At 38.0% G+C, this 14,103-nt stretch overlaps 1 protein-coding gene across 2 annotated transcripts in view; it reads right to left on the reverse strand.

The window, feature by feature from the left end:
* EIF2AK3 (eukaryotic translation initiation factor 2 alpha kinase 3) overlaps nt 1–14,103 on the reverse strand; it is a 74,537-nt gene that overhangs the window by 21,095 nt on the left and 39,339 nt on the right. For both annotated transcript variants that reach the window (XM_074197222.1, XM_074197214.1), the window contains exons 3-10: nt 13,142–13,336; nt 11,494–11,624; nt 8,068–8,302; nt 7,718–7,880; nt 6,285–6,425; nt 5,734–5,856; nt 4,474–4,694; nt 2,437–2,549 (exon numbers count right to left, since the gene is read on the reverse strand). In XM_074197222.1, the coding sequence (XP_074053323.1) occupies nt 2,437–2,549; nt 4,474–4,694; nt 5,734–5,856; nt 6,285–6,425; nt 7,718–7,880; nt 8,068–8,302; nt 11,494–11,624; nt 13,142–13,321 (1,307 nt within the window). In that variant the 5' untranslated portion in view covers nt 13,322–13,336. The remainder of the gene's footprint in view (nt 1–2,436; nt 2,550–4,473; nt 4,695–5,733; nt 5,857–6,284; nt 6,426–7,717; nt 7,881–8,067; nt 8,303–11,493; nt 11,625–13,141; nt 13,337–14,103) is intronic.

Here is a 14,103-nt window from a genome sequence, read left to right on the forward strand (position 1 = left end):
GATAAATAATAGCTTCAACTCTCTATGGCATAGAGAGCAGGGCTGTTACCATCACCATCTGCATCCCTCACTATAACTGGTTATCCTCAAAATGTGAGTACCTGAGCCACAAAGGGACAGGTGAAAGAGATGTGGGCCTTCCTACAAACTCATCGCTAACTCTGGAAAAACAACAAAATGTGTCCTGCTTATGGAGGCAGCAATAAAGACAACCCATTATGCAGACATTGTTCATCTTTTGAAAATAGATAATCACCTCCTTTTACAAAGGTCCACAATGCTGCAAACCAGTCTGTTCCCAAGCCACTGTCAAACTTCCAATTATTCCAGACTGACTCATTCAGACTCATTTCCCTAACCTTATTTGATGACATCTAGACTGAGGGGCTATTTCAGAATTCACAACTTCACTGGAGAGGCAGATGGAAGAAAAGTTTACAATGATCTCAACTGTTCTCAGATTGGATGGCCTTTTCTGCCAGATGATTGCTCTCTGCCTAGCTCTTGGCACTACTGATCACTCTGGGTTCTCCTCCTAAACGTCCAATTCTTCTTTCTCAGCCTCCTTTACAGGAACATCTTCCATCTCCCATCCCTTAAATGCTCCCCAAAGCTCTATATTGAGCCTTCTCTCTAAATATATCATGACACCAGCCATTCTATCACATGGATGACTTCTAACAGTAGAGATCCAGTCTCACTAAATTTCTTTTCTGTTAAACATCACCACCTATATTTTCCATAGGCATGACAAACTCTTCATTTCAAAAAGAAGCTCCCTATGTTTCTTCCAAACTCCTTCCTGCCTCCACATTTTGTTAGTTCTCTTGAAAATACCACCATAATTCCAGCCAATCTAGACCTCAGACTTAGTGAAAGAATCAAGTTGGAATAGATCTCAGTAGAACCTTATAATCCAATTTAGAGATTCATCTAGTCCAACCCACACACAAAAAGACCATTATAACAAACCTGAAAAGCAGTCCCCCAGCCTCTGCCTGAAGACCTTCAAAGAAAGAGATGCTCCACCTCCCTGGGCAGCCCAATCTACTCTGGGAAAGCTTGATCTGTCAGGACTTCCAGCCTCAACCTCAGCTGGCCTTTTTTTCAACTTCTGGAGTCAAACAGAACAAATCTAATCCCTCCACCCCCAAAGCCTTCTCTTCTCTAAGCTGTCTTCCTATATCATTGATTCAAGTCTTTCACTATGCTGATCATCCTCCTCTGGGTACCAAACTCCTGGCCCAGAACCAAATATATTATTCTAGGTGAGGTCCAAAAAGGGGCAGAATGCAGTGGGACTCTCATCTCTCTATTCCCATCAATGAAGGTCTTTCTTAATGTAGTCTGGGACTGTATTTGGTTTTTTTTGGGCAGTCACATCACACTGACTCAAACCGTGGTCTTCCCCAGCTTCCAACCTCTCCCATCTTCAAAGCAGCTTCCACTCAGCTGCCAACATAATCAAGCTACTCTCCTGCTCTAGTACTATCAGTGACTCCCTATCTTAAGGATAGATAGAAACTACAAAGTCCTTTGGAGCCTGTTTTTTTCCAGACTTATTTAGAACTTATAAATAATGGAATGTGTGGGGATTGAGGACCATATTAAATGTTAATTCTATCTTCCATTTCATAAAACTGTCTACATGAAATACTAAGGTGGTAAAACTTTCACCTTTTACTTGTCCCTCTCTACTCCAAATGTTAAGAAGCAATGAGAACAGATAGGCAAAGAGAACCAAAACAAAACAATACTTGGATAACTCAACAGCTGATTGAACTGCTCCTCAACCACCAATTCTTATCTGGCTCCAGATAAGAATTCCAATTATCCATGTTTTCACTATCTCCTTTAACCCCAAAATTAAAGGCTGAACTACAAACCCAACAGCCACAATAACCAGTGCCCCTTCCTCTGACTGGAACTGCACCACTTTCTGTTTTCTTGGGGGACAACCTAGATAGTGAATTTTGCATTGGGGATCCAGGTTTTGGCTCAAACTCTGCTGCTTCCTCCTTCAGGTTCTTTGAGTGAGAAAGGAAAGAGTTGAACTGTATGTTCTCCAAGGTCCTCTGATCTAGGATGCTTTTTTCTCCCCACACCTTATCTACTGCATGAAATGTTCAATTTTCATCTCGGAAAGTCCTCTCCTTTCTTCTCACTTTGTCTTTCCCACATGCAACATCAAGAGAAACAGGTTTTTTTTTTTTTAAAGATTAAGCATTACAAAAGGGGAAACATTATGTTCCAAATAATAAGTAAATGCTACCTGTTATTGTCTAGTGAAAGCAGATACAAATTTAAGTGATGAATATTGAAGCACAGAAGTTAACAAGTTATATTAGGTTTCATTATCATTTTTTCTCAGATATAATGGACTCTCATCATATAGGAGAAACATATAACTTTAACATTATGATACTAGATTCTTACCTTGATGTATATCCAGAAGACTTGGAGTCAGCCCAGCTACTGTCACTACCCTCACCACTTATGGAGTCATACTTATTATCAGTCTGACACTGAGTTTCAGATTCCTTTCTTTGCTGATAATTGAAGGAAAAAAAAGAAGTTTTCCCATCAACATTTCTCCACAGTACTAATAAAAGCTAATAATCAACAATAACCATCCAAAATCACTATAAAATATTCTAAATATCTGGGAGTCAATCTATATACATAAAATTTACATAACTATAAAACATTCCTTACAGAAATAAGGGTAAGGGGTGGCTAGGTGGTGCAGTGGATAAAGCACTGACCCTGGAGTCAGGAGTACCTGGGTTCAAATCCGGTCTCAGACACTTAATAATTACCTAGCTGCGTGGCCTTGGGCAAGCCACTTAACCCCGTTTGCCTTGCAAAAAAAAAACTATAAAAAAAACCTATAAAAAAAGAAATAAGGTAAGCAAATAACTGGGAGAGATAGTCATTCCTCACTGGAAGCAAGACTAATAAAAGTGAAAATACTGCATAATTAATTTATAGATTTGATGATATACTCAATTATCAAGAGGATACTTTTTTTTTTTAGGTTTTTGCAAGGCAGTGGGGTTAAGTGGCTTGCCCAAGGCCACGCAGCTAGGTAATTATTAAGTGTCTGAGTCCGGATTTGAACCCAGGTACTCCTGACTCCAAGGCCAGTGCTTTATCCACTGCACCACCTAGCCACCCCTAAGGATACTTTTAAAGAACTAGACAAAACAAGAAAATTCAATTTTAGATCTTAGACAAAATCATGAAAAGGAGTCAAGACTTGATTTTTATATTGTTAGAAGAATGTCTCTTCATTGACAATAAAAAATGATTTTTTAAGCATCAATAACACTAGTTGTGCTATAGATATATCTGGTTTTACTTTAAGAATATAAAGTCTAGAATCTCAGGAAAATCATTTTTTTCAAAAGTATAAATGAAGGGACTGTAACACAACTGAATATCAAACTATGTTACATAGAGCAGAGTTGTCAAGACTATTTGGTATTGGTTATAAAATAACAACAAAAAAAAGTAGATCATGGGAACTAACATCATGCCATAAAATACAAGATGAATGTAGAATTAAATACCTTTCACAGTTATACCTAAGGGCAGAACATTTAAACAAGAAACAGAAATAAAAAGGCAATTTGATTACATAAAAGAAAAATATTTTTACATGAATAAGATCAATTAAAATGGAATTAGAAAATAGATGGAAGAGTGAGAAAATATTTGCATCAAATATTACAGATCAAAATCTGATACCTAAAATAATGAATGGACCCAAATGAATGGTTATTCCCCAATAGCTCAGTGGTTAAAGAATATAAACAGTTTTCCAAAGAATTAAGCATTCAAGGCAATATGATAAAATGCTCCAAATTACCAATTGCAAGACAAATATAAATTAAGACAGAAACAAAGGTAAAAAATATATATAGGTGATAACTAAAGATCAACATAGTTTTTAAAGATTCATAAATGACGGCAAGATTGCTCTTGTTTCCTATGCTTCAAATTTTTATTTTAAAAAAAATTAACAATCCCATCAAGGTAGGGCCAGTTGTATCTATTATGATAGATACAGATGGAACTATTAGTCTTGCTAATGCTTGAAAAATCATTATATGCCATCAATAAAAAGAAATGCTTCTGACATTATAGAAAACAAGTACAGACCCGTTTTCATTTTATTTTTAGCTTAAGATCTAAAATTCTATGACACTGAAGTGAAGATACAAAGAACAGATAAAGGAATTTAAGTTTTAAGTTTTCTCTATCCATAAATCTCTCAAATAAATTCTGTTAAAAATTACTTACTCTAGGGGAGGCTAGGTGGTACAGTGGATAGAGCACTGGCCCTGGAGTCAGGAGTACCTGAGTTCAAATCTGACCTCAGACACTTAATAATTACCTAGCTGCGTGGCCTTGGGCAAGCCACTTAACTCCATTTGTCTTGCTAAAAAAACTTTTAAAAAAATTACTTACTCTATGAGGATTAGGGTGGAACATTCGACGCACAATAAAAGTTGTTGCTATGATGCAAAACAGGATGGTTGCCACTATTTCTTTCCACCAGTGCAGAAGGAGGACAGGGTCCTTTTTCCGGGTATTTTTGTTGTAATTTATATTGTCAAAAAATCTCACAGTGATCTGTGTGCTTCGTTTGTTCCTCTCCCTCTTGTAGTATGGTAAATAATAGCCATTATCTTAAAAAAGCCAAAAGAATAAATTCATACAAAAAGATTAACTGAAATATCATTTATAATAAATTTAGAGATAAAAAGATGAAATGAACTAATCTTAATTTTCGGCATTAAAATCTGACTTCAAGCGGCTCATCTACAATTTAGTATTTCACTGAAATTAAAGGTCTACCCAGTTAACCACTGAATCAATCCAACTGGTTCTAAATAAATAAAACAGTCCATCTTTTTCCCATTTGGTAAATTTAAGACTTTGCCAAAGATAAGCTTCCCCTAAAGTTTCCTTTAATGATAATAACTTGAACATTAAATTATTCTACCATGGAATACCAGGTCATCAAAACAAAGCATCAAAATTTCTTTTTTGATCTCGTTGAAACACCAACATACAATATGGTAAAATAATTAACCTGGAACACTTTCCTTTTTATCAATTTTTTTTGAGGAAAAAAAATCAATTATTTCTATGCCCTAGCAGCTCACCATCTTCCATCTAACTTCTCACCAGAACATAACTTCTAATGCATGGTGAGCTCCCTTTTACTTTGTTTTCAAAGACCCATAAAAGTATAAGAAAGACCATTTTTCAAGGACTTTTGGAGGGATCCTTGTTCTGAAATGGTTCAGACAAGCTGAACTCTGATGCATCTTCCACTTCTGCAACTCTGATGTTCCTTATTCTGAAGCAGTACAGTAGAGGAATAAGAGAACCAACCTCTGACCCCTCAGTAGTGCCCTAGGTGGCATCAGAAATAAGATGCTATTGATATTTGCCAATCTACATCAGCAGGTGTTTTCTACCCAGAAATTCCATAAATCAGTAGAATTACAAACCAAAAAATTATGCTAAATATGCTAAAATTTTACTCAAGAAAAAATAACCTCTTCTCATTGCTCTAACTCTAAAACTTTTTGTATTTTCCTTTATAGTAACACCATCTGATAATTGGACAATTATCCACTGATTATCCTTTTTTTGTTATGTAAAGATTATGGAGGAGAAGAACTCAATGTCTTCCATGTCAAGGATATTCACACTTACCATACGGATACTGTAAAATGGAAAGTGCCCCATTACTGTATTCTTCGTGAGAAAACTTGTCATTACTAAGACATTTGTCAAATTCATCAGAGCCCACCAAGACAGGAGTCCTAGAAGGAGAATCTGCAAATAGAAGGGGGGATAAATCTCAATCAAAGATGATGATATGAATGAAAATCCCCTTTTAATTAAGTATTCCAAAAATGTTTTCACTGGGAAGATGTAGTTTTTGTCCTGAATATTTTATAATTATTCATGGTAAAGACTTCCAAGTCATATGTTAAAGCAGATTTTATGGACCATAACATTCAGGATAGAAACAATTGTCTTTAAAACATAGCAAAATTGTATCTACACTTTACCATTAAAATCTGTCTGTAAAGAAGGTGAGCATTTAGCCTTCTGATTTATCAGTAAAACTTGGTTTTTCAATATCATGCAGAGAAGATCTTAAATTTACAAAGTGCCTAAACAGTTATAGCAAAGACAGTGATGGTGGACTTAATGAGTGTCTTAAAACTGAACAATGGGGTAAATGTCTTATTACTTACGAATTAAGGGCTTCCATTTGATTGTGGGCAAAGGAATAATTGCATTTTCATTATTGACAGACTCCAAAGCCTTTGGGTTCGTAGGAAACTTTTCTGAAATCCTGACTGATGACTGAAGGTAGAGCTGCCCTCTATACATCCCTAAAGAGTAAACCAAACAATGATCCCCACCAACAATGAGAAAGGTCAATTTTTAGTTTCTCTCTATGAATGACATGCTAGAAACCTCTTTTCAAAGAGAAACAACACAGGTCAGAAAGAACTCAAGTTTGATTAACAAGTTATTCTCAAGATATTAGAAAACACTTCCTGTAGACCTTGATTAATGGTCAGAACAGAATCTAAAACAGTTTTATATGTTACAGGTCTTATCTACAAACACTCAACCAACAAATATCAGAGTTGTATTTCTGGATTTCTTAAGTTATACTCTACTGTGGTTTCCCACTTGTATACATGCTGTATCCCCTCAGAGGGCAAGGACCACTTGGTGTGGTCTCTGTAACCTGTTAGGGAGCTCCCTACACAAAGAAGGAGCTTCATAAATGTTTGTCAAATTACATTTAATCTCACCAGAGAAGAAATTACACTCTCCAAAAAAAATAATCAAAGGGAATTTTAGCCTTCCCCCCATCTTGTTCCAATGTTACACATGCTTCTCCTAAGTAAAGCTGCCTTCAAATAAAGGCTGGCTGGTCAAATTTCAGGTTACAAACTCTAGGAAGACAGGAATCACATGAGAGAGTGGGGAATGATGGATCATGCATGAGATTTGAGGAAAAAAGACATTATCTGAAACACCATGTCGGTGTTGCAGTAGAAATGCTATAACACAATCAGGGAGGGTCCCCCAGTCTGGGGACTGTTTGCATGGTGACACAAGTTCCTCCAGAGTTGTTTCGCAATGGGCAAGGAGAAGGGGACATTCTATTTTCAAGGACTACTCTATCTTTGGAGATTGCTGGTGTAATGGTGGGAGAGGATGTTAGGAAGATAATTTTCATCAATATTTTTCAGTCAAATCTAGCCCAGATGACAACTGTGAAGAGTACCATATTAAAATATTAAACCCTTCACTGATCATAAAACCCACTGAATCTTCAGATTTGTGGATGCATAAATGATTTAAAAATATGAATGTGGATTCTGCATTTACTAAGCTTCTTTGGTAAAGGTCCCCACACAAGGTGCTAAACCAAATTTAGACAAGACATTTCCTCCTCAAGGACTTTACAAGGGGAGAGGGAGACGGGAGAAGTCACCCTAAAATTCTCAGCCATATCAGAATGGGAACCAGTGTCTCTCCTGAACAAGCAAAGAACTGGACAGTGACTAAGAGCCACCACCGCGACTCCCACCCAGCCAGACCCTACAAACACCTGAAGTCAAAGGGAGGCTCACAATCCCAGGAGAGAGGTCACGTCCTCCCTTACCTAAGTAGACACTGTTCTCCGTGGCTCCTCGGGCAGCTTCTACAATGTCTTCTTCATCTTCCAGAATTTCACTTTCAGATGAATAACTTGTATCATCAAAGAGACTAATTGGAATGACTTTCCCATCTTTAACCAACCAGGCCGAAGCAATTGGTGTGCAGAACTGAACAAAGAGAAGGTCAGAGCTGGACTTTACCAAACAAGTTGCTGTGGGGGGAACCGAAATTATGCGACTGTACATAGTATGAATTACACAAAGTTCTAGGGGTCACCAGGACCTCTCCCATCCCCACCAGCATTTGCCAATGCTGACAACCCCCCCGGCAATTTAAATTCTGTCTCTTTAATACCTGATACTCCCACTCCAGATGTCCACCTTTCTTGCTAAAGGCCAGAACCTTCCAGTCGGTGACAGAAACCTTTATCACAGTGTCCCGCAGGGCGGCTTCCTGTTCCTCCACATCTGAAATGATTTTAGACTCTCCTTTTTTAACACTGGATTTAAAATTACTTTCAATAAATCCAGCTCTAGTTTCCATCTCTGGAACATAGCGCAGTTCAAAGTGGCCAACACTGAAATTCCACCTTAAATTTACAAAGGCACATTTTAGAAATTGCATTTAAATAACAAAACTAAGCATCCCACTCTTGGAGCTTAAAGATACCCAGTACTTGGACACGTTGCCGTGATGACTTATGCCGCTAGAGGGGGCATGAGAGCTTTGTAAAAATCGCTCTGTTTCAGCAATGACGTCAGCCTCTCATTTTGAGCAGACTCTTTTGAGTGAGGGTTTTCGGGCACCCAAACCTTCTAACCAGATTCAGAATGGTTTTATAAAAGCAGGACACACAAAAGAACTGTAGAGGGTACCTGAGAACCAAGCCACCTGCAATCTGGCCTCTCTATTTTAACAATCAGGGAACGGATCTGGAGCCACCCCTCTGGATGGGAATCCCAGCTCTCTTCTGGATCACCTGCACAGTCACTAACCTCTGAGGACCCATCTAACTAGAAAACCTGCCCATCTTTGACTCTGAGTCTCTAAACTGACCTATACCAATCAGATAACACCAGCTCATTCAAGATACTATTTTAACGTTTCAGTATTTAAAAGCCACTGAAGGCCATATGTTTATGGCCATCCACTTCTGTCCCAGAAGTAGAAAAAAATCATTCAAATATTGATAAGGCATCCTCCATGGCACAGTTATAAAAGAATGGGACTGAGAAATGAATCATCTGATTCTATTTAGAGGATGGATCTGAAGGCCAACCAAATTCCTGTTGGAGAAACCTCAATGACGTGGCCAAGTGTCCACTGCAGTCTCCACTGACTCAGCACTCATTGCTCCATCCTGACCACACTCTGTCCCATTGGCTGTCCAAGGCCATCCAAAATCACTTATTAGCAATATAGCTGTGGCCAAGTCAGTGAATCTATCTGTATCTCAATAACTATCAGTTATTTCTATGAATTGGGCTATGCATTGTTGGAAGGATTCCTGTAACTAAATCCCAGGGGGGTTTGGGGGGTTTTTAGGTTTTTACAAAGCAAATGGGGTTAAGTGACTTGCCCAAGGCCACAGGTAATTATTAAGTGTCTGAGGCTGGACTTGAATTCAGGTCCTCCTGACTCCAGGGCTGGTGCTCTATCCACCACCTAGCTGCCCCCAAATCCCAGTTTTTTAATGGATAGATGTATATTCTTATGGCTGGTCTTCTAATTTGCTAGGTGGCAATGTGGAGAGAGGGCTAGACCTAGGGCTAGGAAGACCAGAATTCAATTACAACCTCAACACTTATTTGCTGTGGGACCCTGGTAAAGTCATTTAACCTGTTTTATCAAATGGGTCTAATAATAGTACCCACTTCTCAGGATTGTGAGGATCAAATGAGATAATAATTGTAAACAGCCCTACATAAATGTTAGGTGTTATCATCATCGTAAGTATCATTACTCTAACAGCTTAGTAGTCTCATTGTAGACAGAAAGTTGAATTGGCAATGATTACCATCCATCTCTGTCTGGAGAGAAACAATTTTTCTCATTTGTCAGTGGTTCCTAATGCAGCCTGATTCTCCTTCAAGTATCTGGACAGCAGAGGTTGTGTGGTTCACAAACGTGACTTCAGGACCATATTTTCCAACTGATTTTTTACATTCTTTTTACACTCTTCACCTCTGTCTTGGTTTGCACTCAAGTCACCAAGTACTGAAGCACATGCTGAGTTAGCTTGGACACAATTTTCCCAGTTAATTCTTAGTCAGGGATGTGGCATCAATGCTATTTTTTAATAAAAACTTTTTTTATTTTTGTTTATTTAGGGCAATGGGGTTGAGTGATTTGCCCAAAGTCACACCACTAGGCAATTATTAAGTATCTGAGGCCAGATTTGAACTCAGGTCCTCCTGACTCCAGGAGGTACTCTATCCACTGCACCACCCTGGCTACCCATCAATGCTCTTTTTACAAGTGCTCACACCAAACAATGTAAAACAAGATGATCAAGTGCCCCACCAAAGGTCTGTTCTTGTTACTTTTATATACACAATAGAACCAATGCCAAATATTCCTGTTTCCCCTTCCAAGAAAGAACTGTAATACATTCTTCCTTTTAGGCTGCTACATTAATACAGACTCAAGAATGATGTGATTGGTGAAGAATGGTAAAAGATCTCTCTAGGTTATGCCATCAAGGACATGGAACTGGGGGTGTTTATTCTGGAGAAGAAAAACCTTGAGGGGTTTATGCTGGATTTCTTCAAACAACTAAGGGGCTATGATATGGAAGAAGCCTCAGACTTATTCAATTTGGCACCAAAAGATAGGACTAGGAAGAAGAGGAAGATTTAGGTTTGACATGGGGGGAGGGAGGTAGAACCTCTTAACAATTGGAGCTTAGACAGCTACAGTGTCCTAGGCTGGGGGTACAAAGCCAAAAATGAAACACTCTTCCTTCACAGAACTAACAAGTATTTATCCATGTTATGACATGCAAAAAGACAGTCAACCTATAAAATCCATCTATCAACTTTTATGTCTTGGACAGGCTGCAAAAGACAAAAAATTTAGTCAAAATTGAACAGAAATAGAATGATCTAGATTGCTTTGGGAAGCTGCAAAGATGGTTTTGAGGATCACAGGCTCCCCCCAAGAAACAGGGTCATTTTTGTAATCCCTCTGCTGGAAGGATATTGCTGAATGAATGCAAGTTACAGAATTTCTTGAACAACAAAAACTGAGTCCCCTTTCAAGTGTAATGGAGAGGTGTGTAGTGAGTTTAAGCAAGTGGCAACAAATTGTAAAGAATTAAGAAAAAGTGGAATAATCACCTAGCTGTGTGACCTTGGGCAAGTCACTCAATTCCATTGCCTTGCAAAAACCAAAAAAAAAGAAAAAAAAAAGGAAAAAGTGATATAAAAGATGGCACTAAAGTAATGTATGATCTACAAGGTAGGCTGGTTGTGTGGCAAGAGCAAGTCCTAACCAATGGATAGCCTCCATATTCCCTCAATATCCTTCCATGTTCAAGAGACTTGAAGATGACCCCTCACACATTAGGAAGATAATGCTGGGAAGACATAGAGAACAGACTAGCATGGGCAGGCATGGACAGCTATGATCTGTATTTCCAGAAAACCATATCCATATGACCGGGAGGATACCTCCACTGATGTGTTAGAGACAGTCCTTGGTCATTCTCTATTAGTACTTGGCAACTCAAATCTCTAAAAGGAAGTCTTTCATAACAAAACACTTTCTATGAATACATACTTCTCATGACCACTCCGAGGCCCAACAGCCCTGACTGTTTTCTGAGTTCGATGCAGAAGAAGAATGTCTTCCTGCTCCAATTCCTCATCATCCCATCGGCGACAGCCCATGGCTGAACAAATATACTTCACCTGAAAAGTAGTGAGCAACAAAAACAATAAGGCACTAGTATCCAAAGGTAACAAATAAGAGGAAAAAGCATAACTCTTTACTTTTTGCTTTTTTTTTTTGCAAGACAAGGCCACACAGCTAGGTAATTATTAAGTGACTGAGGCTGTATTTGAACCCAGGTCCTGCTGACTCCAGGGCCATTGCTCTATCCACTGCGCCACCTAACTGCCCCTAGAAAGCATTATTCTTTAGAAAAAACTAGCAATAATAAGAGTAGTAACAACTCTGATAGTATTCGAAGTTTGCAAAGCATTTTATTTAAACTATTTAATTTAATCCTTACATTGATCCTGTGAGATAAAGGTTATTATTATCATAATTTTAGAAATGAGGAAATTGAAACTCAGAGGTTAAGTGGCTTTCCCAGAATCACACCAAGTCAGTGTCTGAAGTGGGATTTGAACTTGGGTCTTCTCTAGTACCAGTCTAGTTTTCTATTCCCTATTATGCTGCCTTCTCAATAATAGACTTATAACATGTTTTCAGATAGATTGTTCAATTTGACACTCACTATAACTCAGTGAGGGAAAGAGTAAGTATTCTTAGCCTTCTTTCACAGAAACAGGTCTTTGTTAATTTAGGTGATATTTCCACATCTGTAAAAAATAAGTCTCAGGAATGCGGTTATAACACCAGTATTTGGTGGTGTTGTCAGACACTTTTTATAACAGCTTTAAAATGTCTCCACATTTTTACAAAGAAGGAATCTCAGGAGGCAATGAATGAAAGTCATCCAAAAAATAACCCTGTTATGATATGTTTATCTAGTAACACCTGGAATCACAGTGCTGAGGATTCTTAGATTTGAAAGGGCCAAAAGAACTCACCTAGTCTATCCTGTTTCCTCATTACACAAGTAAGAAAATACAGATTCAAGTGAAGTGAAATGACTTTAGTGGAGTTCAACAAGGAGCAGAGCTTGGGAGGAAAGAAGACCTTCTGACTTCCAGGGCAGGTGACCCTTATGAGGTGATGTCATGTCACTTTTATAATCTCATCCAGCTGGGGGTGGAGAGGGAACAGCAAGGACATACTTCTGACTTTCCACAAAGTCAAAAATGTGAAAACATCCTTGATATGGATTCTTTGGTGTAGAATAATTATACTTAACCCTTCCAGTAAGAGTCATCCCAAGTCTACCCACATCATATCATGATTTATAGGTTATATAGTTAAAGAATTGAGGAGAGTTGTAGATAATTTAAATCTTTCCAATCAACTCTTGTTGCCCCAGATGTTCTAATTTATATTTCCTGCCCTTGACCTAGGTCACTGTTCTTGAGCTTCAGGATAATGGGTTACTTTTGTTAAGTTTTGTTTGTTTTTCTTCTTATATAATAAAAGTACTCTAAATTCTTCAAAAGAAGACAACAGAACACTAAACCTCAAGTATCACCTTTTCATCATTCTTCATTACCCCCTCATACCATCATTCTTTTTCATAACTCCAAAACAGAGATCACATCTTTTCACTCACCTTTCCACTGTGTGCACTGAGCCCATATGTGGTAAGAGACTTTCCTCCAACCAAAACAACATCATCTCCAAATTTATATGAAGATTCAAGCAGAGACTCCACTGTGAAAGGAACAGCTTCCATGCTTTCCCGTTCTCTGTCCCACTGAAAAAGGTCTCCATCCAGAGAAGGAATGATCATTTTATTCCCAAATACCTAAAAGTCAGGAAGTTTAAAACAAGGCTATTAACTGAGGGTTGTGTCATTTTGACAAAAACATCAGACTATGGGCACAAACGTTAAGAAATTTAAATGATGGGGCAGCTAGGTGGTGCAGGGGATAGAGCACCGGCCTTGGAGTCAGGAGCACCTGAGTTCAAATCCGGCCTCAGACACTTAATAATTACCTAGCTGTGTGGCCTTGGGCAAGCCACTTAACCCCATTTGCCTTGCAAAAAAACCTTAAAAAAATTAAATAGAGGCTATCTATGCATTTCATTCTAAGACCATCATTATGGTAGACCATTATGAGGTTGATCCAAGGATAGGTTACTCTTGAATATGGATCATGGCCCTAAAATGAGATCCTCTAAAAGGAAAAAAAATGTATTCACTAAAAAGTCACTTAAGACTTTATGAAAATCTAATTTGGGGAAAAATAGAGCCTATCTTCAGACCAATATGGTAAGTACCACCATGCTCCTCCACCAAAACAAAAATAACACTTAAAGATGTCTTAATTAAAATTAATAACAAGGTATTTTTTTCTTCAGTTAACTAACAACATAATACAAAGTAAGCATATGTAAGTAGTTATTAAATAAGGAAGGATTACGGATCAGGCTTCATTGTTTATGCAATTTCTGCTAAGTAAGATCTCAGAATTTATTTTTATTCTCCTTAGAAACTACTTTCAAGTTCATAATAAAGTCTGTTTTCTTGTTTGTTTGTTTGTTTGTTTGAAGACTTGAAGGAAAGGTCTG

This window comes from Macrotis lagotis, chromosome 1 (assembly GCF_037893015.1).
Source record: "Macrotis lagotis isolate mMagLag1 chromosome 1, bilby.v1.9.chrom.fasta, whole genome shotgun sequence".
Lineage (NCBI taxonomy): Eukaryota > Metazoa > Chordata > Mammalia > Peramelemorphia > Peramelidae > Macrotis > Macrotis lagotis.